Consider the following 26,560-nt stretch of genomic DNA (forward strand, 5'->3'; position numbering starts at 1 on the left):
AAAACAAAAGAGGGGGGGGGGGCCTGGATGATGACGAAGGCCGAAGTGGTCTTCAACCTGCGGACCTCCAGAGGTTTCAAAACTACAACACCCAGCATGCCCAGACAGCTGATGGCTGTCTGGGCATGCTGGGAGTTGTAGTTTTACAACATCTGGCGGTCTGCAGGTTGAAGACCACTGAAAAGGAATTGACAGGCGGAGAGATCACTCGAGTATAAGCCGAGGGGGGCGTTTTCAGCAAGAAAAATGGTGCTGAAAAACTTGGCTTATACTCGAGTATATACGGTAGGTATTACACATCACACACCAATATTTTTTTTTAATGTTTTTTATTTTTTTTGTATAGGTAATATCACCAGCTCATATTATTTTTTTATGGTTTTCCCGTGTCCTGTGCAGTATCTCTCCCAGAAGTCCACTTGATGGCCCACGTGGTGGTCTACACCCCGAAGTCATCAATTCTTACTCTAAGAGAGAGTTTGCAGCTGTTCCTGGAGACGGTTAACATTAACCTCTGCATGGTGGAATAATAGGTCACGGTGTTTATCAGGATCAGTAGAAGCATCACCCACTCGATGATTATGGTGGTGATTTCACGGATCTCGTCCCAGTCTTCATCATCATAGAATAATTCCTGTAATGTTTTATATCCAAAGTAGAAAATTGCGCAGGTAAAAGTCAGGCCACAGCAGGTGCATCTACTATGGTGGATGACTTTGTTTGCTCCTGGTAATTTATACATCTGGATGGACTGCCCAAGGTAGTATAAGGCTTCACATGTAATGGAAATTATCGTGCTGACAAAGTGTATCCTGGGATATTCTTCGGGGGACAATACATGCATGACAGCTGTACCAAAACAGGAGGCCCACACAATGGCCAGCAGGATCCTCTGGATCAGGACCTGATGACCCCTGAACTCTTCAGTATGCATAACCATATACTTATAAATAAGAAAGGTTAGTACCAAAGTGCCAATGGACGTCCCTATGAATCCAATTCTCAATAATATGTTTTCGGGAAAGAAATTTCCCACGTCACTGTGAAGGAAAAGAAACCAATGTTATTATGGATATTTCCTCACTCGCAACCCATGAAATAAGAATCTTGTGCTTGTTTATCTTACCTGATGTGCATCAGTGGCGAGGCGGCATGGCCGAGGACGACCGTCACGATGTAGCTGGTGGCAAGCCAGGCCACACACCAAAACGCCAACAGAAGGGGGACGAACCCCAAACCTTTTAGCTCCATCTCAGTCAAGAAGAAGAAATAGAAGTTGCTAATTGCACTGTAACAATCTACAGAATGAAGGCTCGGGCGGCTGTCAGTGGAATGTCAGGACTCCAGCTGTCTATGACATCACATGTCTGATGTCACGATGACTGCTTGTTTCTTAGAGCTGCCATGATTTAGTATTTGCTACATAACCTGATGTTTCTACTATGGACCTTACAGACCCCAGAACCCAAGTAATTAGTGCAGGGGCTCCATTTTGATCATCTCATATTTCACATTATTTGAGTTCCAGGGCTCGGATACATTTGCACCCTCTATAGCAGTGGTCTCTAAGCTGTGAACCCCCAACCGCTGCAAAACCACAACTCCCAGCATGCCCGGACAGCAACTTTGCATAAGGAAATAGTCTAAATAAACTTTTCTTATATATAGACTCCCCGACATCTCCAAGGATAAGCATCTAAGGGTCTCGTTCGATCTTAATGTTATACCTTTTTTCAATAAGATCGATGATTCCAAAATGTATGAATATAGGAATAATTCCATATAAGATACAAAAAGTTAGCATCCTCCATTTCTGGAAAAGTTTCTGAGTTGCCCAAAGCAACCAATCAGATTGCTTCCTTCATTTTTCAGAGGTCTTTTAAAAAATGAAAGAAGCAATCTGATTGGTTGCTATGGGCAACTGCATAACTTTTCCTCTACACAGGTTTTGATGAATCTCCCCCATAGAGAGAGATTTATCAAAACCTGACCAGTGGAAAAGCTGCTGAGATGCCCATAGCAACCAATCAGATTGCTTCTTTTATTCTTGAAAAAGCCTATGAAAAATTAAAGAAGCGATCTGATTGGTTGCTATGGGCAACTCAGAAACTTTTCCTCTGGACAGGTTTTGGGTTTTGATAAATCTTCCTCTATGGGGGAGATTCAGCAAAACCAGTGCAGATGAAGAGTTGTGCTGTTGCCCATAGCAACCAATCAGATTGCTTCTTTCATTTTTGAAAAGGCCTCTGAAAAATGAAGGAAGCAATCTGATTGGTTGCTATGGGCAACTCAGAAACTTTTCCAGGAAAGTAAAGTTTAACCACAACCAGGGGCGGATCCGGAGTCTAGTCTCGGGAGGGGCACTATTAGAGAATTTTGTATTGGCGCACAGAAAATAAGGTGTTTCTTAACCCCTTAAGGACGCAACCCTTTTTCTCCTTAAGGACTGGGCCCTTTTTCGCAATTCTGACCACCGTCACTTTACGAATTAATAACGCGAAAACACTTTTACCGAATATTCTGATTCTGAGATTGTTTTTTCGTGACATATTCTATTTTATTTTGGTGGTAAATTTTCGGCGTTACTTGCATCCTTTTTTGGTGAAAAATCCCCAAATTTAATGAAAATGTTGAAAATTTTGCATTTTTCTAACTTTGAAGCTCTCTACTTGTAAGGAAAATTGATATTCACAATAAATTTTATTTTTCTTCACAAGTACAATATGTTCACTTTATGTTGGCATCATAAAATGGACATATTTTTGCTTTTTTTTAAATTAGAGGGCTTCAAAGTAGAGAAGCAATTTTCAAAAGGGACAGATGTTACAGAACTACAACTATTTAAATAAAAACAAAAAAAAAACGTATAGGGTTCCCCGTATTTTCATTCTCAGCACAATACCATCCAAACAGCAACAGCCTGATGTTACCAGAGTGGGCGGGGACCATTGTTACTGGCCCTCCCCAGCCTAAATAACACCAGCCTGTTACCGCCTACGGCTCTTCCCGGCACCCCTGTGGCGGTGGGTACCGGGGTAATAATTGGGGGTTAGCGCTAGCTGTTTTTGGGGCTAGCGCTAAGCCCTGGCTTAGTAATGGATTCAGTCAATAAGACCAGCTTCCACTACTAACCCTGAAAATTCATTAAAAAAAACACATTGAAAAAATTATTTTATTTAAGGACCGAGGGTTTTTCAGTTTTTGCAATTTCATTTTTTCCTCCTTGCCTTTAAAAAAATAATAACTCTTTCAATTTTGCACCTAAAAATCCATATGATGGCTTATTTTTTGCGCCACCTATTCTTCTTTTTAATTACGTCAGTCATTTTGCCCAAAAATCTACAGCGAAATGGAAAAAAAAATCATTGTGAGACAAAATTGAAAAAAAACCCGCTGTTTTGTAACTTTTGGTGGCTTCCGTTTCTACGTAGTACATTTTTTGGTAAAAATGACACCTTATCTTTATTCTGTAGGTCCATACGATTAAAATAATACCCTACTTATATAGCTTTGATTTTGTCGTACTTCTGGAAAAAGTCATAACTACCGTATTTATCGGTGTATAACACGCACCCCCATTTTAACAGGGAAATTTAAGTAAAAAAAATAAAATGTAAAATAAATGACTTGGACTAAATGCCACATCATCTCCCCAACTTCGTTTTCTTCTGCACCTCAGTTTGGTCCCGTCCCCTCCAGTGCCACATCATTCCTTCCCTTTTATCAGTTCCTGTGCCACATTTACCCCTCTCATCGCCACCCCCCATGTCTCATCATCTCCCCATGTCTCATCATTCCCCCTCATCATCCCCCACCCTGTCTCATCATTTCCCCCTGTCTCATCCCCCCCTCATCATTTCCCCCTGTCTTATCCCCCCCTCATCATTTCCCCGTGTCTTATCCCCCCCCTCATCATTTCCCCCCTCTTCCCCCCATCATCCCCCCTCTCATCATTTCCCCCTGTCTCATCCCCCTGTCTCATCCCCCCCATCATTTCCCCCTGTCTCATCCCCCCCCCATCATTTCCCCCTGCCTCATCCCCCCATCCCCCCTCATCATTTCCCCCTGTCTCATCCCCCCATCATCTCCCCTCATCATTTCCCCCTGTCTCATCCCCCATCATCCCCCCATCATTTCCCCCTGTCTCATCCCCCATCATCCCCCCTCATCATTTCCCCCTGTCTCATCCCCCCTCATCCCCCCATCATTTCCCCCTGTCTAATCCCCCATCATTCTTCCCTCTCATCATTTCCCCCTGTCTCATCCCCCCTCATCCCCCCATCATTTCCCCCTGTCTAATCCCCCATCATTCTTCCCTCTCATCATTTCCCCCTGTCTCATCCCCCCCTCATCATTTCCCCGTCTCATTATTCCCCCATCATGTTCCTCCTATGGCATTCAGTGGTCTTCAACCTGCGGACCTCCAGATGTTGCAAAACTACAACTCCCAGCATGCCCGGACAGCCAACTGCTGTCCGGGCATGCTGGGAGTTGTAGTTTTGCAACATCTGGAGGTCCGCAGGTTGAAGACCACTCTTCCCCTTTCCTTACTTGTCTGCGCTTCGGCTGTCTTGCGGGGTCAGTGAAGCAGATGAGTTACGTCCTCTCCCGGCTCCTCTGCACGGCATCACGGAGGTCACTTTTCGGCGGCGACTACAGGAAATAAAGTGATGCCGCACAGAGAAGTCGGCAGAGGACGTAACTCATCTGCTTCACTGACCACGCAAGACCCTCCGCCTGACCTGACCTGCCGAAGCGCAGACAGGTAAGGAAAATAAACAAAACTATAAAAAGCAGGGAAAGGGGGAATGATGAGGGAGGGGGAGGGAGGGAAAATGAAAAGTAAAACTCACTTGTTTTCTCCTGCACTATCCACAGGAACTGGTGGATAGTGCGGGAGACGCTAATTAAAAGGTAGCGCAGATCCGGACAAGGTAGGGCTCATTTTAATCAGCATCTCCCGCACTATCCACCACACCAGTACCTGTGGATAGTGCGGGAGAAAACAAGTGACAGTGCGGGGAGGAGACACCGCTGGTCACTGATTTAAAGTAGCCACGGTCGTGCTGTTAATACATAACAAGCAGACGCTGCTGCGGCCGCTTTAAATCAGGGACCAGAAGACTTATCGGCGTATAACACGCAGGAAGACTTGTTGCCTTAAATGTAAGTTTTAAAAGTGCGTGTTATACGCCGATAAATATGGTACATGCAGGAAAATTAATGCGTTTAAAATTATCATCTTCTGACCCCTATTTTTGCATTGATAGGACTTATTGATCACTTTTTATTAATTTTTTCATGATATAAAAAGTGACCAAAAATTCACTATTTTGGATTTTGGAATTTTTTTGCACGTACACCATTGACCATGCGGTTTAATTAACGATATATTTTTATAATTCAGATATTTCCGCACGCGGCGATACCACATATGTTTATTTTTATTTACACAGTGTTTTTTTTTTCATGGGAAAAGGGGGGTGATTCAAACTTTTAATAGGGAAGGGGTTAAATGATCTTTATTCACTTTTTTTTCCCACTTTTTTTTTGCAGTGTTATAGCTCCCATAGGGACCTATAACACTGCACACACCGATCTATTACATTGATCACTGGTTTCTCATAGGAAACCAGTGATCGATGATTCTGCCGCTTGACTGCTCATGCCTGGATCTCGGGCACTGAGCAGTCATTCGGCGATCGGACAGCGAGGAGGCAGGTAGGGAGCCTCCTGCTGTCCTGTAAGCTGTTCGGGATGCCGCAATTTCGCCGTGGCTATCCTGAACAGCCCACTGAGCTAACCGGCATACTTTCACTTTCACTTTAGACGCGGCGTTCAACTTTGAACGCCGAGTCTAAAGGATTAATAGCGCGCGGCACCGCGATCAATGCCGTGCGCTATTAGCCACGGCCCGACCCGCTATTATAGATTGGGAGCGGACACATGACGTTCCAGTACGTCATGTGTCCTTATGGAGTTAACTTACTAAGGGGTGACTAGGGTATAACTAGGGAAGCGGACCCTGACAGGGACTGTGACTTTGGGGCCCCCCCAAACAAGGGACAGTATGAAATACGTGCCAGGACACCACAAACCCCCTTACTTAAAACAAGTAGACCCCTACGCCTGTCCCCTAAGGCAGAGGGACTAGGACAAGGACAGAATTATTAAAGAGTCTATACATCCTGACAACATTTTCTTTTAATTTGCCTAGTATTCTTACTAAACAATTATGAAGCTATCTAACATTTAGTCTCTAGCTCCTTAGACATTTTTATAGCTCTTTCTATACATTTATGAGGCTAACTAGACGTTGAGCTCACTAGACATTGGATGAAGCTGTCTAACATTTAGTCTCAAGCTCCCTGGATTTTTATACAGAGCTCTCTATACATTTAGTCTCAAGCTGTCTAGACATTTTTGAAAACTCACCACATTTTCTTTTGTTTTGCCACGATGAGTCACCTGTTAGTACACAAAAGTTATATTGGCTTGCCTGAGGCTATCTACCAATAAGTTTAGCCACCAGGGTCTATTGGCTACACGCTTCTTACCTCTAGAACACAACAGTATACCCTTACCTAGGTTACCTTTAGAAATATGTGTTTAATTTTAGCACTCAAAAGCATCTACTGGCCAGGTAGAGCATTTCATACACGTAATAAAGAAAAGAGAGATTAGTGTACCTAACAGTGGCAGGAATAGAATTTCAATAGGCTACAATTCCTAAAGTGTTTCTTGAGTGTGAGACATATTTTTATTTTACTTTGTGTATTGAAGAAGACTGAGATAAGTACATTTGAGTGAGCTATTTGAGGTACTATGTGTGCACGTACTGCTTAAAAGTTAGTCTTAATACCTTAAGGGTAGTTCACCCTGAGTAGTCCTTTGAGACTCTCGCAACATCACCCCCGGGCTGGCAGGAGTCTCTTCACATAGAGATTCTGCGGAAACTTCAGTCCCCGAGGGACCAGCTTGAAGGCTGGACACAGGAGCAACATCTTCGGTTGGACTGGGAGATTCTCTGAAGTCAGGTAGAGAAGGTGTAGCAGGACTTGGAGTAGCCACAGGAGCAGGACTGGTGCTGGGGGAAGCAACCAATGGTGGCTGACTGGATGGAGCAGCTATTGGTAGCTGGCTGGGCGGAGCAACCAGTGGAGGCTGGCTAGGTGGAGCAACAAGGGGCGGCTGGCTTGCAGCTGAACATGGCATACCCCAAAACATGACAGGTTGGTGAGAAGAGAATAAAGGAACGTCCATACTGGGATGAATTCCTTCTCCTGGTACATATTCCCTGGCTGGCCTGGCTGGAGGAGGAGTAGGGAGAAGTGCAGGAGGAGGGGGTCCCGGTAAGTCTTCCTTCAAGCACACTTTTATTCGGTTTTGGTGGACCACCTGTGGCTCAAACCCTTTTTTCTGTATCTCATACACATCTGTGTCGGGATAAGGAATTGCAGTAATAGTATAGGGTTCTGTTTCCCATAGAGAATCCAGCTCATGAGTTCTTGGGAATTTCCTGAGCCAAACTTTGTCTCCCAGCTGCAGGGGTTAAGCCGAGGCATGCCGACTTTTTTTGCTGTCGGCCCTGGGCTTCGCCCATTTTTTCTCCACAATGTCTCGGGCTTCTTTGATTCTCCTGCGATGTTCAGAGACCCAGTCCTGCAAGACTTGAGGGGAGTTATTGAAAGGGGCCTGTAGCCCAAAAGTTCTGTCCTTCGGCAATTGACCATGTCTTCCCATCATGAGAAAGAAGGGGGTATACCCTGTAGAACAATGAGTAGTGTTGTTGTAGATTTCCAATAACTCAGGCAGTAGTCGGGGCCACTCTTCATGTTTCGAGACAGAAGCTGCTCGGAGCATATGGATAAACACCTGGTTGATCCTTTCACAGAGCCCATTTCCTTGAGGATGGTAAGCTATCGTTCCGAGCTTCTTACAATCATGCAGCTGGCAGAGTTCCTGGAACAACTGAGCTTCGAAGGCCGTCCCTCGATCAGTGAGGACTGCTTCGGGACACCCCAAGGGCTGGATCCAGTGGCTGTAGAAGAGTTATGCTGCCGTCTTGGCGGTCAGATCCTTGACGGGAACAACAACCATCCACTTAGAGTAATGTTCCACCATGGTCAAGGCATAGCAATAGCCAGATCCAGTGGGGGTCAGCTTCACATGGTCAAGGGCAACCATTTGATTTGGCCTCTCAGTATGGATGGGGTGCAAGGGTGCTCTTGCATCTTTTTGGGGGTTCCTGATGAGATTGCACGTGGTGCATTCAGCACACCATATTTCGATGTCTCCTCGCATTCCTATCCAATAAAATCTTCGGTGAATAGTGGCCTCTGTCTAATGGATTCCAAAATGCCCCGACTGGTCGTGATATGCATTCAGGACCATAGCTGCATCTCTTCTGGGGATTACAATTTGATGCACCCGTTCTCCAGACACCGGGTCCAATGAGTTTCTGTATTGCAGCCAATTATGGAGGAATAGGCGATTTCGCTGTCGCCACAACTGTCTCAGTTCAAAGTCCCCTTGCTGCTTGTGGAGTCGAGTGGGCACCTTCTTGTGGAGGCAGTAATTCAAGAGGTCCCCTATGACCCAGTTTTCATCCTGCAGAGTCTTCCACGTGTATTGGTCTTCAGGGACTTCCAGAGGTCCGGGTTCGTCACCCTCTTGGGCCGTTAGAGCATTCTGGCTCATGAACCGTTGGTAGAAGGGTGGCATTTCCACATCTTCCCATTCGTCCCCTGCAGGGGGTTCTTCACCTGGGGCCATCCGGGAGAGAGCATCCGCATTGACATTGGATTTTCCACTGCAGTACTTAATACTGAAGTTATAATTGGCCAACCGGGAGACCCAGCACTGTTCAATAGCCCCCAACTTAGCAGCGTTCAAGTGGGCCAAGGGATTGTTGTCCGTATAGACCGTGAAGGGGGTGGCCACCAGATAATCCTTGAATTTTTCAGTGATGGCCCAGACCAGGGCCAAGAGCTCCAACTTGAAAGAGCTGTAGTTGTCATCGTTCATTTCCGCGCCTCGAAGATGACGGCTGGCGTAGGCTATTACCCTCTCTTTACCATCTTGGAGGTGAGATAAGACGGCTCCCAGTCCTTCGAAACTGGCCTTAGTATATAAGCGGAACGGCTTACCGTAGTCAGGATAGGCCAAGATAGGAGGTTCTGTAAGAAGGTACTTTAAAGCTCGGAAGGCAGTTTCTTGGTCTTCAGCCCATTGTGTCGGGAGCCTCCCATTATAATTTTCCTTGGCAGTACCCCTCAGTAAGGCAGTCAAGGGGCCAGCAATTTGTGCAAAGTGAGGGATGAAAAGTCGGTAGTAGCCGGCAAATCCCAGGAAACTTATGACGTCTCGTACTGTCTTGGGTGTAGGCCAGTTCCTCACAGCACTTATTTTCTGGGGGTCAGGTTGGACACCATCGGCACTTACGACAGGTCCTAGATAGTGCACTTGTGGCTTTAACAGGTGACACTTGGATGGCTTGACCTTCAGTCCTTGCCGTATAAGGACCCGGAAAACTTCTCTTTTTTTTTAAATCTGATATTTTTATTAAGATCTAAAACATACAGGACCCTGACCCATTCCAAAAATCTGCCACCCAAACCTCTCCATCGCCGGCCTGAGGTAGCTACAATCTACCCTGTCGAAGGCCTTCATGGCATCTATCGACAGGATGGATCGGAGCCCCTACTCCGGCATATGAATATTAGCAGACAGCTTAATCAAATTATCATGACTATTTCGGCTCGGTACAAAGCCGGTTTGGTCAGTAGCAATAATTTTGTTACAAACCTTTGCCAATCTCATTGCCAAAAACTTGGCAATAGTTTTGGCATCTGAATTTAATAGAGAGATGGGTCTATATGAATCAGCTGAAAGAAGGTTCTTTCCCATTTTTAACAGCAGAATTATGTTTGCTTCACGCATAGTCAATGGGAGAGACCTACTAATACAGGATTTTATTACAAGCAAGAGGCGAGTATTATAGTGCCAAATCTTTCTTTTAGTGAAAAAACAGCAGCAAAAGAGTTAACGGAAATAAGAAGAGAAAAAACACAGGTGAACGCAGGTGATAGCAGGTAGGTAATCAGCAAGGTATCCACCAATCAGCACACGGCATAGGTTATAAGAGGTATAGGCATTCCTTAACCCCTTAAAGGGGTTATCCAGGGAAAAACTTTTTTTTTAAATATCAACTGGCTCCAGAAAGTTAAACAGATTTGTAAATTACTTCTATTAAAAAATCTTAATCCTTTCAGTACTTATGAGCTTCTGAAGTTTAGGTTGTTATTTTCTGTCTAAGTAATCTCTGATCTCAGTTTAGAAGAGGTTTGCTATGGGAATTTGCTTCTAAACTGGGCGGTTCCCGCGAGATTCTATCTCTGTCCCTCTCTCCACTATTCAGCATTACGCGCCCGTTACCTCACAGGCTCCTCAGACTGCCGTGTCATTGGAGTCTTCAGATTCTCAGTATTTTCTCCAACTAGTTGTTTCTCTTTACTCATTTAGCCCTCTGGTTTTCCAATAGTCTCTTGCTGGACAAATATTAACCCCTTAAGGACCCAGCCATTTTACACCATAGGACCCAGCCATTTTTTGCACATCTGACCACTGTCATTTTAAACATTAATAACTCTGGAATGCTTTTAGTTATCATTCTGATTCCGAGATTTTTTTCGTGACATATTCTACTTTAACATAGTGGTAAATTTTTTTGGTAACTTGCATCCTTTCTTGGTGAAAAATCCCAAAATTTGATGAAAAATCTGAAAATTTTGCATTTTTCTAACTTTGAAGCTCTCTGCTTATAAGGAAAATGGATATTCCAAATAATTTTTTTTATTCACATATACAATATGTCCACTTTATGTTTGCATAATAAAATTTACATGTTTTTACTTTTGGAAGACACCAGAAGGCTTCAAAGTTCTGACGCAATTTTCCAATTTTTCACAAAATTTTCAAAATCACAATTTTTCAGGGACCAGTTCAGGTTTGAAGTGGATTTGAAGGGTCTTCATCTTAGAAATACCCCACAAATGATCCCATTATAACTGCACCCCTCAAAGTATTCAAAATGACATTCAGTCAGCATTTTAACCCTTTAGGTGTTTCACAGGAATAGCAGCAAAGTGAAGGAGAAAATTCACAATCTTCATTTTTTACACTCGCATGTTCTTGTAGACCCAATTTTTTTATTTTTACAAGGGGTAAATGGAGAAAATGTATACTTATATTTGTAGCCCAATTTCTCTCGAGTAAGCACATACCTCATATGTCTATGTAAAGTGTTCGGCGGGCGCAGTAGAGGGCTCAGAAGCGAAGGAGCGAAAAGGGGATTTTGGAGAGTACGTTTTTCTGAAATGGTTTTTGGGGGATATGTTGCATTTAGGAAGCCCCTATGGTGCCAGAACAGGAAAAAAAAACATGGCATACAATTTTGGAAACTAGACCCCTTGAGGAACGTAACAAGGAATAAAGTGAGCCTTAATACCCCACAGGTGTTTCACGACTTTTGCATGTAAAAAAAGAAAAATAAAATTTCACTAAAATGTGTGTTTACCCCCAAATTTCACATTTTTGCAAGAGTTAATAGCAGAAAATACCCCCCAAAATTTGTAACCCCATCTCTTCTGAGTATGGAGGTACCCCATAAGTTGACCTGAAGTGCACTATGGGCGAACTACAATGCTCAGAAGAGAAGGAGTCATATTTGGCTTTTTGAGAGCAAATTTTGCTCGGGGGCATGTCGCATTTAGGAAGCCCCTATGGTGCCAGGACAGCAAAAAATACCCACATGGCATACCATTTTGGAAACTAGACCCCTTCAGGAATGTAACAAGGAATAAAGTGAGCCTTAATACCCCACAGGGGTTTCACGACTTTTGCATACGTAAAAAAAATTATTTTTTTTTTCACTAAAATGTGTGTTTCCCCCCCAAATTTCACATTTTTGCAAGAGTTAATAGCAGAAAATACCCCCCAAAATTTGTAACTCCATCTCTTCTGAGTATGGAGGTACCCCATAAGTTGACCTTAAGCGTACTACGGGCGAACTACAATGCTCAAGAGAAGGAGTCATATTTGGCTTTTTGAGAGCAAATTTTGCTCGAGGGGCATGTCGCATGTAGGAAGCCCCTATGTTGCCAGGACAGCAAAATAACCCCCACATGGCATACCATTTTTGAAACTAGACCCCTTGAGGAACATTACAAGGGGTACAGTGAGCATTTACCCCCCACTGGTGTCTGTCAAATCTTTGGAAAAGTGGGCTGTACAAAATTTTTAATGTGCACAGCCCACTGTTCCAAAGATCTGTCAGACACCAGTGGGGTGTCAATTCTCACTGCGCCCCTAGTTTCCGAAATGGGGTCACATGTGTTTTTTTTTTTTTTTTTTTCGTTTGTCAAAACCTCTATAACAATCAGCCACCCCAGTGCAAATCACCTCAAATGTACATGGTGCACTCTCCCTTCTGGGCCTTGTTGTGCGCCCCCAGAGCACTTTGTGCCCACATATGGGGTATCTCCGTAGTCGGGAGAAATTGCATTTCAAATTTTGGGGGGCTTTTTTCCCTTTTACCTCTTGTCAAAATGAAAAGCATAGGGCAACATCAGAATGTTATTGTAAATGTTTTTTATTTTTTTACACTAACATGCTGTAGCATGATGTAGACCCCAACTTCACCTTTTCATAAGGGCTGAAAGTAGAAAAAGCCCCCCAAAATTTGTTAGGCCCTAAACTGTTGCCTTGAAATACGACAGGGCTCCACAGTGAGAGCGCCATGTGCATTTGAGGCCTGAATTAGGGATTTAATAGGGGTGGACATAGGGGTATTCTACTCCAGTGATTCCCAAACAGGGTGCCTCCAGCTGTTGCAAAACTCCCAGCATGCTTGGACAGTCAACGGCTGTCCGGCAATACTGGGAGTTGTTGTTTTGCAACAGCTGGAGGCTCCATTTTGAAAACAGTGGCGTACCAGACGTTTTTCATTTTTATTGGGGAGGGGGACTGTGTAGGGGTATGTGTATATGTAGTGTTTTTTACTTTTTATTTTATTTTGTGTTAGTGTAGTCTAGTGTTTTTAGGGTACAGTCACATGGGCGGGGGATTACAGTGAGTTTCCCGCTGCGAGTTTGAGCTGCCGCACAAAATTTGCTGCATCGCAAACTTGCAGCCTGATACTCACTGTAAGCCCCTGCCCATGTGAATGTACCCTGTACATTCACAGGGGGGGGGGGGAATCTCCCAGCATGCACAGTCTATCAGTGCATGCTGGTAGTTATAGTTTTGCAACAGCTGGAGGCACACGGGTTGGGAAACGCTGAGTTAGGAAACAGACAATGTTTCCCAACCAGTGTGCCTCCAGTTGTTGCAAAACCACAACTCCAAACATTCTCAGGCATGCTGGAAGTAGTAGTTCGGCGACATCTTTAGAGCCAGATGTTGCTGAACTACATCTCCCAGCATACTTGGAGTTGTAGTTTTGCAACATCTGGAGGACTACAGTTTGCAGACTACTTATACAGTGGTTCCCAATCTGTGCCCTTCCAGATGTTGCAAAACTACAACTCCCAGTATGCCAAAACTGTCCAGGCATGCTGGGAGTTGTAATTCTGCAACATCTGAAGGGCCAGATGTTACAGAACTACAACTCCCAGCATGACTGGACAGTAAGGGCATGCTGAGGATGTGTAGTTTTGCAACATCTGGAAGGGCACAGTGGTCCCAAAACTGCGGACCTACAGATGTTGCAAAACTCCAAGGACTGTCTGGGCATGCTGGGAGTTGTAGTATACAGGGCTTTATGGTGACGTGCATTGCTGTAAAGGGCCCGACCACGGCTGAAGATCCACTCACCTGTCGCCGCCGCCGTCTTCATCGCCGGGATCCGGGTCTTCAGGGACGAGGTAAGTAACGGGGCCAGGCCCCAGCACTCCCCCGTCGCGTCCTCCGGTCTTCCTCCTGTCCTCTCCGGACTTCCAGGGGCCGGGCAGGGCGGGAGGAAGTAACCGCCCCCCACCCACCCCGTGCGATTGGTCGGTTAGCTAACCGAAGAATCGCAGGGGATAGGAGGAGGTGGCACCTCGCTCCTATACTTTAGCATGGTCCTGGCCTTCTGTGACAGCCGGGATCATGCAAAATTACCGGGCGGTCGGGTCCCAGAGACCCGATCAGCCCGGTATCGCCGCAGATCACAGGGGCGATTTCCCTAGCGATTTGCGGCGATCACCGACATGGGGGGCCTACATGGCCCCCCTCGGCGTTTGCCCTGGATCCCTGCTGAAGGATTTCAGCAGGGATCCGCTTGCGATCTCCACCGGGTGAGCGGCGGAGACCAGGAAAAGACCATGACGTATGCATACGTCATGGGTCCTTAAGGGGTTAAGAATATTACTTGGCATTAATATTAATAATATATTACCTTTCTGTCATTGACATTGTGTCCCAGTCACTGCCACACATTAGACTTGTGCACTACAAAATTTTTTGTTTTGTTTCGTTTCGTTTTTTCGTTATGGAAAAAACTTTTCGCTTCGGCAATATTTTCGGTTTTGATTCTTCGGATACATTCAGTATTCGGGTGTTCGGGCTGATTTTTTTTCGGATACATTCGGTATTCGGGTGTTTGGGGTTGATTTTTTTCGGATACATTCGGTATTCGGGTACATTCGGTAAATCTTTTTATTCTTTTTTTGGACTTTAGCGATCCTAAAAAATTATGGAGATGCCTTTTTTATTAAAGTTTCGTAGGGTACCATAAAAAAAATCATAACAAAAAAGATACAGTAGTGATGGAAAAAATTGTATCTAACGAAATGTATCTTTTTTATTATGAAATGTTTATTAATTTTTAAACAGGGATCAATTTATGTGAGCGGGTAAAGCACTAAAAATGTAGCCGACAATAATGAAAATGTAGTGTGTGCGTGTTTTTCACTTTTTTTTAAAAACATTTTTTAGGTAGTACTACTACTCCCAGCATGGAACACACTCTTCCATGTTGGGAGTAGTAGTTACCTGTACTAATTGACAGATCGCTGGGGTCCCTTGCGATCTTATTGTATAGATGGGGTGGCAGCTCTTCTATGGTCCCCTGCACTCACGTATATACACATATTCATATTTCCCGCAGAGCTGTGATATGTCTCGCTACGATATGTCTATTAATGCAGGTACTACAGCTCCCAGCATGGAGCAGAGTGTGCTCCATGTTGGGACAATTAGTACCTGCAGTAAGGGACAGATCCCAGCGGATGTCACTCCTCCTGACACCTTCTGCAATGTCCTGATGTGAATGTCGGGATCAGCTGTTCTCATGGCTACAGAGCCGGGAGAACAGCTGACGCTGAGCAGTAGGTATACATGGTATATCTACTGCTCAGCAAGAACTTACAGTGAGCCTGCAATGTGTATACAGTATACACATTGCTGGCTCACTTAACCCCTTGCTGAGCTGTGCGCTATGCGCAAGCCCAGCAAGGAAAGAGTTAACTTACACTGCTGGACAGTGTAGGTTAACCCTTTGGGCGGTATACACTATATACAGCTATCTATAGATAGCTGTATATAGTGTATACAGAAGACGAAGTCCGCTTACTTCTCTCGAGTACCGGGCAGGTCCGTGTAGCTCCGCCCCTAGTGATGATGTCATTAGGGGGCGGGGATACAGAAGGGAACAAGGCTAGTTAATCTGAAGCTCTGTTCACATTGTCCGTTTTGTATAATGTGAACAGACCTTTCTGGCAGTGTCTACCCAGACAGGGAGACTCCAGCTGTTGCTAAACTACAACTCCCAGCATGCCCAGACAGCCAGAGGCTGTCTGGGCATGCTAGGAGTTGTAGTTTTGCACCAATTGGTGGCTCCCTGTTTGGGTAGACATTGTATCATGGGTGCTCTCCCCAGCGGACAGCGTCAAAAATGTCATAACCATTTTTTTGTGTTTTTTTTCTTCTCGTTTCAGATCCGTGTATGCAGAGGATTACTGCGGATTCGATGGATTACGGTGGATTATTATTTTTTTCTTTTAATAAAATGGTTAATGAGGGCTGTGGGGGAGTGTTTTTTTAAATAAAATAATTTTTCCAATGTGTTGTGTTTTTTTTAATGAATTTTCAGGGTTAGTAGTGGAAGCTGGTCTTATTGACTGAATCCATTACTAAGCCAGGGCTTAGCGCTAGCCCCAAAAACAGCTAGCGCTAACCCCCAATTATTACCCCGGTACCCACCGCCACAGGGGTGCCGGGAAGAGCCGGTACCAACAGGCCCGGAGCGTCAAAAATGGTGCTCCTGGGCCTAGGCGGTAACAGGCTGGCGTTATTTAGGCTGGGGAGGGACAGTAACAATGGTCCCCGCCCACTCTGGTAACATCAGGCTGTTGCTGTTTGGTTGGTATTGTGCTGAGAATGAAAATACGGGGAACCCTATACGTTTTTTTATTTTATTTTTTTTAAATAGTTGTAGTTCTGTAACATCTGTCCCTTCAGATTTAGCAATTTTCATGAAATTTTTGAAAATTGCTTCTCTACTTTGAAGCCCTCTAATTTAAAAAAAAAGCAAAAATATGTCCATTTTATGATGCCAACATAAAGTGAACATATTGTACTTGTGAAGAAAAATAAAATTTATTGTGAATATCAATTTTCCTTACAAGTAGAGAGCTTCAAAGTTAGAAAAATGCAAAATTTTCAAAATTTTCATTAAATTTGGGGATTTTTCACCCAAAAAAGGATGCAAGTAACGCCGAAAATGTACCTCCAAAATAAAATAGAATATGTCACGAAAAAACAATCTCAGAATCAGAATATTCGGTAAAAGTGTTTTCGCGTTATTAATTCGTAAAGTGACGGTGGTCAGAATTGCGAAAAAGGGCCCAGTCCTTAAGGTGAAAAAGGGTTGCGTCCTTAAGGGGTTAAGAAACACCTTATTTTCTGTCCGCCAATACAAAATTCTCTAATAGTGCCCCTCCCGAGACTAGACTCTGGATCCGCCCCTGGTTGTGGTTAAACTTTACTTTCCTGGAAAAGTTTCTGAGTTGCCCATAGCAACCAATCAGATTGCTTCCTTCATTTTTCAGAGGCCTTTTCAAAAATGAAAGAAGCAATCTGATTGGTTGCTATGGGCAACAGCACAACTCTTCCTCTGCACTGGTTTTGCTGAATCTCCCCCATAGAGGAAGATTTATCAAAACCCAAAACCTGTCCAGAGGAAAAGTTTCTGAGTTGCCCATAGCAACCAATCAGATCGCTCCTTTAATTTTTCATAGGCTTTTTCAAGAATAAAAGAAGCAATCTGATTGGTTGCTATGGGCATCTCAGCAGCTTTTCCACTGGTCAGGTTTTGATAAATCTCTCTCTATGGGGGAGATTCATCAAAACCAGTGTAGAGGAAGAGTTATGCAGTTGCCCATAGCAACCAATCAGATTGCTTCTTTCATTTTTGAAAAGACCTCTGAAAAAATGAAGGAAGCAATCTGATTGGTTGCTTTTGGAAACTCAGAAACTTTTCCAGAAATGTAGAATGCTAACTTTTTGTATCTTATATGGAATTATTCCTATATTCATACATTTTGGAATCATCGATCTTATTGAAAAAAGGTATAACAATAAGATCGAACGAGACCCTTAGATGCTTATCCTTGGAGATGTCGGGGAGTCTATATATAAGAAAAGTTTAATTAGACTATTTCCTTATGCAAAGGTGCTGTCCGGGCATGCTGGGAGTTGTGGTTTTGCAGCGGTTGGGGGTTCGCAGCTTAGAGACCACTGCTATAGAGGGTGCAAATGTATCCGAGCCCTGGAACTCAAATAATGTGAAATATGAGATGATCAAAATGGAGCCCCTGCACTAATTACTTGGGTTCTGGGGTCTGTAAGGTCCATAGTAGAAACATCAGGTTCTGTCCATAGCAGATACTAAATCATGGCAGCTCTAAGAAACAAGCAGTCATCGTGACATCAGACATGTGATGTCATAGACAGCTGGAGTCCTGACATTCCACTGACAGCCGCCCGAGCCTTCATTCTGTAGATTGTTACAGTGCGATTAGCAACTTCTATTTCTTCTTCTTGACTGAGATGGAGCTAAAAGGTTTGGGGTTCGTCCCCCTTCTGTTGGCGTTTTGGTGTGTGGCCTGGCTTGCCACCAGCTACATCGTGACGGTCGTCCTCGGCCATGCCGCCTCGCCACTGATGCACATCAGGTAAGATAAACAAGCACAAGATTCTTATTTCATGGGTTGGGAGTGAGGAAATATCCACAATAACATTGGTTTCTTTTCCTTCACAGTGACGTGGGAAATTTCTTTCCCGAAAACATATTATTGAGAATTGGTTTCATAGGGACGTCCATTGGCACTTTGGTACTAACCTTTCTTATTTATAAGTATATGGTTATGCATACTGAAGAGTTCAGGGGTCATCAGGTCCTGATCCAGAGGATCCTGCTCGCCATTGTGTGGGCCTCCTGTTTTGGTACAGCTGTCATGCATGTATTGTCCCCCGAAGAATATCCCAGGATACACTTTGTCAGCACGATAATTTCCATTACATGTGAAGCCTTATACTACCTTGGGCAGTCCATCCAGATGTATAAATTACCAGGAGCAAACAAAGTCATCCGCCATAGTAGATGCACCTGCTGTGGCCTGGCTTTTACCTGCGCAATTTTCTACTTTGGATATAAAACATTACAGGAATTATTCTATGATGATGAAGACTGGGACGAGATCCGTGAAATCACCACCATAATCATCGAGTGGGTGATGCTTCTACTGATCCTGATAAACATCGTGACCTATTATTCCACCATGCAGAGGTTAATGTTAACCGTCTCCAGGAACAGCTGCAAACTCTCTCTTAGAGTAAGAATTGATGACTTCGGGGTGTAGACCACCACGGGGGCCATCAAGTGGACTTCTGGGAGAGATACTGCACAGGACACGGAAAAACCATAAAAAAAATATGAGCTGGTGATATTACCTATACAAAAAATTAAAAAAAATTTAAAAAAAATATTGGTGTGTGACGTGTAATACCTACCGTATATACTCGAGTAAAAGCCGAGTTTTTCAGCACCATTTTTCTTGCTGAAAACGCCCCCCTCGGCTTATACTCGAGTGATCTCTCCGCCTGTCAATCCCTTTTCAGTGGTCTTCAACCTGCGGACCTCCAGATGTTGTAAAACTACAACTCCCAGCATGCCCAGACAGCCATCGGCTGTCTGGACATGCTGGGTGTTGTAGTTTTGAAACCTCTGGAGGTCCGCAGGTTGAAGACCACTTCGGCCTTCGTCATCATCCAGGCCCCCCCCCCTCTTTTGTTTTGTACTCACCCCCCCAGTTTGGGTGAGCTGGTCCGGGCCATCTATGCTGCAGGGACCATCCGGTGGGGAGGGATACTCGTTCCGGGCTGTCCATTTTCACCGGAGGGCCCTCTTCATGCGCAACGTCCCTGTGCGTCGTCGTCAAGGCAACATCACTAGGACCAGCTCACCCTAACTTCCTGCCGAGGGGAGGTGAGTACAAAACAAAAAGGCCACAGTGGTCTTCAACCTGCGGACCTCCAGAGGTTTCAAAACTACAACTCCCAGCATTCCCGGACTGTCCGGGCATGCTGGGAGTTGTGGTTGTGCAACATCTGGAGGTCCGCAGGTTGAAGACCACTGATGAAGGGATTGACAGGCGGTGATGATGAAAGGGAGGGGGATGATGATTAAGGGGGGGGATGATGATGAAGGGGGGGGATGATGATGAAGGCCGCAGTGGTCTTCAACCTGCGGACCTCCAGAGGTTTCAAAACTACAATCCCAGCATGCCCAGACAGCCGATGGCTGTCCGGGCATGCTGGAGGTTGTAGTTTTGCAACATCTAGAGGTCCGCAGGTTGAAAACCACTGATGAAGGGATTGACAGGCGGTGATGATGATGAAGGGGGGGGATGATGACGGGGGTCTGGATGATTACATGGGGGGATGATGTATTTCCCACCCTAGGCCTATAGTGAAATTAGGGGCCTCGGCTTATATTCGGGTCGGCTTATACTCAAGTATATACGGTAGTTAGAAAACCAGAATCATTATAACCTCCCTCTGCATTACCCTGTTTATTATTTTCCAAGCAAGCACTTTGTTCTAATTCGTCCACTCTCTGGCGTGCTCCTTGTATAAGGGGTTTGGGATACACTTTTTGTATAAAACGATTCTCCAGGTTATCTAGTTGTTGCCGGCATTTTTGTGTGGAAGAACAATTCCTCCGGATTCTTTTCATTTGACCGAATGGAATGTTCTTCTTCCATTGTTTCAGATGGCAACTGTTAAAGTCGAGGTAGTTCCTTAAAATAGGTGTCAGTATGCAGACAGCCATCCTGAATATAGATATTTAAATCCAGGAACTCAAATGTTTTGGGGGACTGATGCAGCTCTGCCTTTGGCAATCTCTGGCTCTGCCATCGCGCTTTTTTTGAAGGGGCGTGTCGGCTGCCGCTTCGTCTGGTGGTCAACACGCGCTATCTGGCCAGCGAGCCAGGGCCCCGTACAGGAGATCGCGGGGGCCCCCCAGCGGTCAGACCCCTCCCCCGCAATCTGAAACTTATCCCCTACCCTTGGGATAGGGGATGTTTTTCAGCACTGGACTACTCCTTTAATTGCCTCCAAAATGAAGTTCCTCTAATGTATTTTTTTTCGGTCTTTATGTACCTTAGGTAGAAAATAAAAATAAGGTACATTTAGGTTGGGGTTAAATATATATCATGTTTTTCCCTCTTAACTCCTTGGGGACGGAGCCCATTATAACCCTAAGGACGGGAGCATTTTTTGCAATTCTGATCACTGTCACTTTAAGTATTAATAACTCTGGGATGTTTTTACTTTTCATTCTGATTCTGACATTGTTTTTTCGTGACATATTCTACTTTATGTTAGTGGTATATTTTTGTCGATACTTGCATCATTTCTTGGTGAAAAATTCCAAAATTTGATGAAAGAATTGAAAATTTTGCATTTTTCTAACTTTGAAGCTCTCTGCTTGTAAGGAAATCAGACATTCCAAATAAATTATATATTGATTTACAAATACAATATGTCTACTATATATTTGCATCATAAAGTTGAGATGTTTTTACTTTTGGAAAACATCAGAGGGATTAAAAGTTCAGAAGCAATTTTCCAATTTTTCACAAAATTTTCAAAATCAGAATTTTTCAGGGGCCAGTTCAGTTTTGAAGTGGATTTGAAGGGCCTTCATATTAGAAATACCCCATCAATTACCCCATTATAAAAACTGCACCCCTCAAAGTATTCAAAATGACATTCAGTAACCCTTTAGGTGTTTCTCAGGAATAGCAGCATAGTGAAGGAGAATATTCAAAATATTCATTTTTTACACTCGCATGTTCTTGTAGACCCAGTTTTTGACATTTTACAAGGGGTAATAGGAGAAAAAGCCCCCCAAAATTATAACCCAATTTCTCTCGAGTATGGACATATCTCATATGTGTATGTCAAGTGTTCGGCGGGCGCAGTAGAGGGCTCAGAAGGGAAGGAGCGACAATGGGATTTTGGAGAGTGAATTTAGCTGAAATGGTTTTTGGGGGCATGTCACATTTAGGAAGCCCCTATGGTGCCAGAACAGCAAACACAAAACACATGGCATACCATTTTGGAAACTACACCCCTCAAGGCACGTAACAAGGGGTCCGGTGAGCCTTAACACCCCACAGATGTTTGACGACATTTCGTTAAATTCGGATGTGTAAATGAAAAAAAACATTTTTCACTAAACTGCAGTTTTTTCCCCCAAATTTACCATTTTTACAAAGGGTAATGGGAGAAAAATCTCCCCAAAATTTGTATCGCAATTTCTCCCGAGTACGGAGATACCCCATATGTGGCCCTAAACTGTTGCCTTGAAATACGACAGGGCTCTGGAGTGAGAGAGCGTCATGCGCATTTGAGGCCTGAATAAGGAATTTGCAGTAGGGGTGGACCCGGTTACAAGGATGCGGCTTGTCTCCACCAAAACCCTACAGCAGTGTTTACCAAACAGGGTGCCTCCAGCTGTTGCAAGACTCCAAGCCTGTCAGGACAGTCTATGTCCAGCAACACTGGGAGTTGTGGTTTTGCAACAGCTGGAGGTGCTGTTTAGGAAACACTGCCGTATGAGACGTTTTTCATTTTTATTGGGGGGGGGGGGGTGACGTGTAAGGGGGTGTATGTGTAGTGTTTTACTTTTTATTATTTGTTAGTGTAGTGTTTTTAGGGTACATTCATTTCCTTGAAGGAAACCCACTGTAAACCCACCCGTGTAAATGTACCCTGTACATTTACATGGGGGGGGGGGGGGGCGCCAAACCTTCAGCTGTGGCAAAATGACAACTCCCAGAGTGCACTGACAGACCGTACATGCTGGGAGTTGTAGTTTTACAACAGCTGTAGGCACACTGGCGGGGAACCACTGAGTTGGAAAACAGACTCTAGCTCAGTGATTCCAACCCATGTGCCTCCAGCTGTTGTAAGACTACAACTCCCAGCATGTACGGTCTGTCAGTGCACTCTGGGAGTTGTAGTTTTTCAACAGATGGAGGCACACGGGTTGGAATCACTGAGTTGGGAAACAGACTCTAGCTCAGTGTTTCCCAACCAGTGTGCCTACAGCTGTTGCAAAACTACAATTCCCAGCACGGCCAGACAGTCAGGGATGCTGGGCATGTAGTTCTGCAATATCTGGCCCTTCAGATGTTGCAGAACTACAACTCCCAGCATGCATGGACAGTCTGGGCATGCTAGGAGTTGTAGTTATGCAACAACTGGGGAAGAACAGTTTGGAGACCGCTAAGTAGTGGCCTCCAAACTGTAGCCCTCCAGATGTTGCAAAACTACAACTCCAAGCATGCCCAGACTGTCCAGGCATGCTGGGAGTTGTAGTTCTGCAACATCTGAAGGGCCAGATAATGCAGAACTACACGCCAAGCATCCCTGACCCCTGCTCCGTGGATGCCTCAGATGTCGCCTCCGAAGGTCCTGGTAAGCCGGGCCATGCTCCCCCCTCTCCGCCCGTGTTCCCCCGCTCTGTACCGACTTCCGATCTGTGGCCAGAGCGGGGGAAATGAACTCTAACCCCCCGCCCCCCTCCTGCCATTGAGGGTCAGCCTGACCAACCAATGGCCGGGGATTGGAGGGGGTGGCAACACTGCCACCTCGCTCCTATCCTTTAGGCTGGTCGGAGCAGTCTCTGACAGGAGATCGGGTCACCAGTGCTGCGATTTGCTGCGATCGCCGATATGGGGGGGTCTCAGGACCCCCCTAGGCATTGCCACGGGATGCCTGCTGATAGATATCAGCAGTCATCCCGGTCCGATCACCGCCCGGCGAGCGGCAGTGATCGGAAATGCCGAGGGCGTACAGATACGCCCTCCGTCCTTAAGCGACAGGACACGAGGGCGTATGCATACGCCCTTCGTCCCCATGGAGTTAAAGGGGTACTACGCACCTAGACATCTTATCCCCTCTCCAAAGGACCCCCGTGATCTCGGTTGCGGCACCCTGCTGTCAGCAAACTTGCTCTGTGCGTTATGACGGGTGATACAGGGGCCAGAACATTGGCATAGCCATTGACTGTCCTGGCACGCTGGGAGTTTTGTAACAGCTGGAGACACCCAATTTGGGAAGCACTGCCGTAGGATAATTTGTTGGTGGATGCAAATCCCTAATTTAGGCCTCAAATGCGCAAGGTGCTCTTTCACTTTGGAGCCCTCTCATATTTCAAGGGAACAGTTTTGGGTTACAATTTTTTTTCTCTTCTTTTACCCCTTAAGAAAAGGTAAATTTGGGGTCTACACCAGTATGTTAGTGTAAACAAATTACATTTTTTACACTAACATGCTGGTGTTGCCCCATACTTTTAATTTTCACAAGAGGTAAAAGGAGAAAAAATTGTATATTTTGACGCAAAGTGCTCTGCAGGCGCATAACATGGCTCAGAAGGGAGAGTGTACCATATACATTTAAGGCCTAAATTGGTGATTTTCACCGGGGTTGCTGGTAGTTACAGCGGTTCTGGCATAGACATAAAAAAAACACCCACATGTGACCCTATTTTGAAAACTACACCCCTCACGTAAAGTAACAAGGGGTATAGTGAGCCTTAACATCCCACAGGTGTTTGACAAATTTTCGGTAAAGTTGGAGGTGAAAATAAAAAAATGCATATTTTTTTTCACTAAAATACTGGTGTTACCCCAATTTTATCATTTTCACAAGGGGTAACCCCAATTCTTCTGAGTCAGAAAATACCCCACATGTGGATGTAAAGTGCTCTGCGGGTGAACTACAGGGCTCAGAAGAGAAGGAGCGCCATTGGGTTTTTGGAGAGAGAATCTGGCTGAAATTGAAGGCCATGTGCGTTTAGGCCTCCATGGTGCCGGAACAGTGACCCCCCCCCCCCCCCGCCCTACATGTGACCCCATTTTGGAAACTACACCCATAATAAGAGGTGCAGTGAGCTCACAGGTGTCTGATAGATTTTTTGAGCAGTGGTCTGTGAAAATGAAAAATGAAAATGTTTCATTTGTACAGCCCACTGTTCCAAAGATCTGTCAAATGCCAGTGGGGTTTAACCCCTTAAGGAACCAGCCCATTTTCACCTTAAGGACCCAGCCATTTTTTGCACATCTGACCACTGTAACTTTAAGGCTAGGTTCACACTACGGAATCTCTGGGCAGAATTTCTGCTGGAGATTTAGCCGGCGGCACTAAGACCTCACAGACTGCATTGCTGTCCCCATAGATGGCAATGCATTTCTGGGTGGATCTTTTTGGAGATCTGCTCAGAAATGCATTGGCATCTATAGGGACGACAATGCAGTCTGCGGGGTCCTAGTGCTGCCATCTTGATCTCCGGCAGAAATTCTGCCCAGAAATTCCACAGTGTGAACCCAGCCTAAGCGTTAATAACTCTGGGATGCTTTTACTTTTCATTCTGATTCCGAGATAGTTTTTTCGTGACATATTCTACTTCATGTTAGTGGTAAATTTTTGTCGATACTTGCATCATTTCATGGTGAAAAATTCCAAAATTTTATGAAAAAAATAGAAAATTTAGCATTTTTCTAACTTTGAAGCTCTCTGCTTGTAACGAAAACAGGCATTCCAAATAAATTATATATTTATTCACAAATACAATATGTCTACTTTATATTTTCATCATAAAGTTGACAGGTTTTTACTTTTGGAAGACACCAGAGGGCTTCAAAGTTCTGCAGCAATTTTCCAATTTTTCACAACATTTTCAAAATCTGAATTTTTCAGGGACCAGTTCAGTTTTGAAGTGGATTTGAAGGGCCTTCATATTAAAAATTCCCCACAAATGACCCCATTATAAAAACTGCACCCCTCAAAGTATTCAAAAGTGTGTTAACCCTTTAGGTGTTTCACAGGAATAGCAGCAAAGTGAAGGAGGAAATTCACAATCTAAATTTTTTTACACTCGCATGTTCTTGTAGACCCAGTTTTTGAATTTTTACTAGGGGGTAATAGGAGAAAAATCCCCCCAAAATTTGTAGCCCAATTTCTCTCGAGTAAGGAAATACATCATATGTCTATGTCAAGTGTTCAGAGGGCGCAGTAGAGGGCTGAGAAGGGAAGGAACAACAATGGGATTTTGGAGATTGAATTTTGCTGAAATGGTTTTTGGGGGGCATGTCCCCGTGGCTCAATGTCGCATTTAGGAAGCCCCTTTGGTGCCAGAACAGCAGAAAACCCTCACATGGCATACCTTTTTGGAAACTAAACCCCACACGGCACGTAACAAGGGGTCCAGTGAGCCTTAAAACCCCACAGGTGTTTGACGAGTCGGATGTGTAAATTAAAAATAAACATTTTTCACTAAAGTTCAGTTTTTTTCCCCAAGTTAACCGTTTTTGCAAAGGGTAATGGGAGAAAATGACCCCCAAAATATATAACCCCATCTCTTCTGAGTATGGAAATACCCCATGTTAGGATGTAAAATTCTCTGCGGGTGAACTACAATGCTCAGAAGAGAAGGAGTCACTTTTGGAAAGTAAATTTTGCTGAAATAGTTTTTGGGGGGCATATCACATTTAGGAAGCCCCTATGGTGCCAGAAGAGCAAAAAAAAAAAAAAACACGTGGCACACTATTTTGGAAACTACACCCCTTAAGGATCATAACAAGGGGTACAGTGAGCCTTAACACCCCACAGGTGTTTGACAACTTTTTGTAAAATTTGGATGTGTAAATGGAAAAAAAAATTTCACTAAAATGCAGTTTTCCCCCCAAATTTTACATTTTTACAAGGGGTAATAGGAGAAAATTACCCCCAAAATTTGTAACCCCCTTTCTTCTGAGTATGGAAATACCCCATGTGTGGACATCAAGTGCTCTGCTGGCACACTACAATGCACAGAAGAGGAGGAGTAGATATGAGCAAACTTTTCAAAAATTCCATTAGGCCGATTCGCCGAATTTTCCCTAAAAGTTTGTTTCGATCCGAATTTATTTGCAGCGAATCGATATTAAAAAAGGCTGTTTCT

The 26,560-nt window shown here is 44.4% G+C and overlaps 2 protein-coding genes across 2 annotated transcripts; one reads left to right on the forward strand and one right to left on the reverse strand.

Annotated features, from left to right (window-relative positions):
* Positions 1 to 364: 364 nt before the first annotated feature.
* LOC130297900 (DNA damage-regulated autophagy modulator protein 1-like) lies at positions 365 to 1,278 on the reverse strand. The gene is made up of 2 exons (XM_056550748.1): positions 1,127 to 1,278; positions 365 to 1,040 (listed from the first exon to the last, which is right to left on the reverse strand). The coding sequence occupies exons 1-2, from the start codon at positions 1,249 to 1,251 to the stop codon at positions 440 to 442; spliced, it is 726 nt and encodes a 241-aa protein (XP_056406723.1). The 5' UTR covers positions 1,252 to 1,278; the 3' UTR covers positions 365 to 439.
* Positions 1,279 to 17,730: 16,452 nt separating this feature from the next.
* LOC130297899 (DNA damage-regulated autophagy modulator protein 1-like) lies at positions 17,731 to 18,973 on the forward strand. The gene is made up of 2 exons (XM_056550747.1): positions 17,731 to 18,218; positions 18,305 to 18,973. Exons 1-2 carry the CDS (start codon positions 18,094 to 18,096, stop codon positions 18,903 to 18,905), a joined length of 726 nt encoding a protein of 241 aa, XP_056406722.1. The 5' UTR covers positions 17,731 to 18,093; the 3' UTR covers positions 18,906 to 18,973.
* The last annotated feature ends 7,587 nt before the right edge of the window (positions 18,974 to 26,560 follow it).

The sequence above is a fragment of the Hyla sarda genome (genome assembly GCF_029499605.1).
Source record: "Hyla sarda isolate aHylSar1 chromosome 1 unlocalized genomic scaffold, aHylSar1.hap1 SUPER_1_unloc_1, whole genome shotgun sequence".
Lineage (NCBI taxonomy): Eukaryota > Metazoa > Chordata > Amphibia > Anura > Hylidae > Hyla > Hyla sarda.

Coding starts and splice junctions, on each gene's coding strand:
- LOC130297900 (XM_056550748.1), bottom strand. CDS start 1,251: ATGGAGCTAAAAGGTTTGGGGTTCGTCCCCCTTCTGTTGGCGTTTTGG. Junction 1,041..1,126: donor TCGCCACTGATGCACATCAG/GTAAGATAAACA, acceptor TTTCCTTCACAG/TGACGTGGGAAATTTCTTTC.
- LOC130297899 (XM_056550747.1), top strand. CDS start 18,094: ATGGAGCTAAAAGGTTTGGGGTTCGTCCCCCTTCTGTTGGCGTTTTGG. Junction 18,219..18,304: donor TCGCCACTGATGCACATCAG/GTAAGATAAACA, acceptor TTTCCTTCACAG/TGACGTGGGAAATTTCTTTC.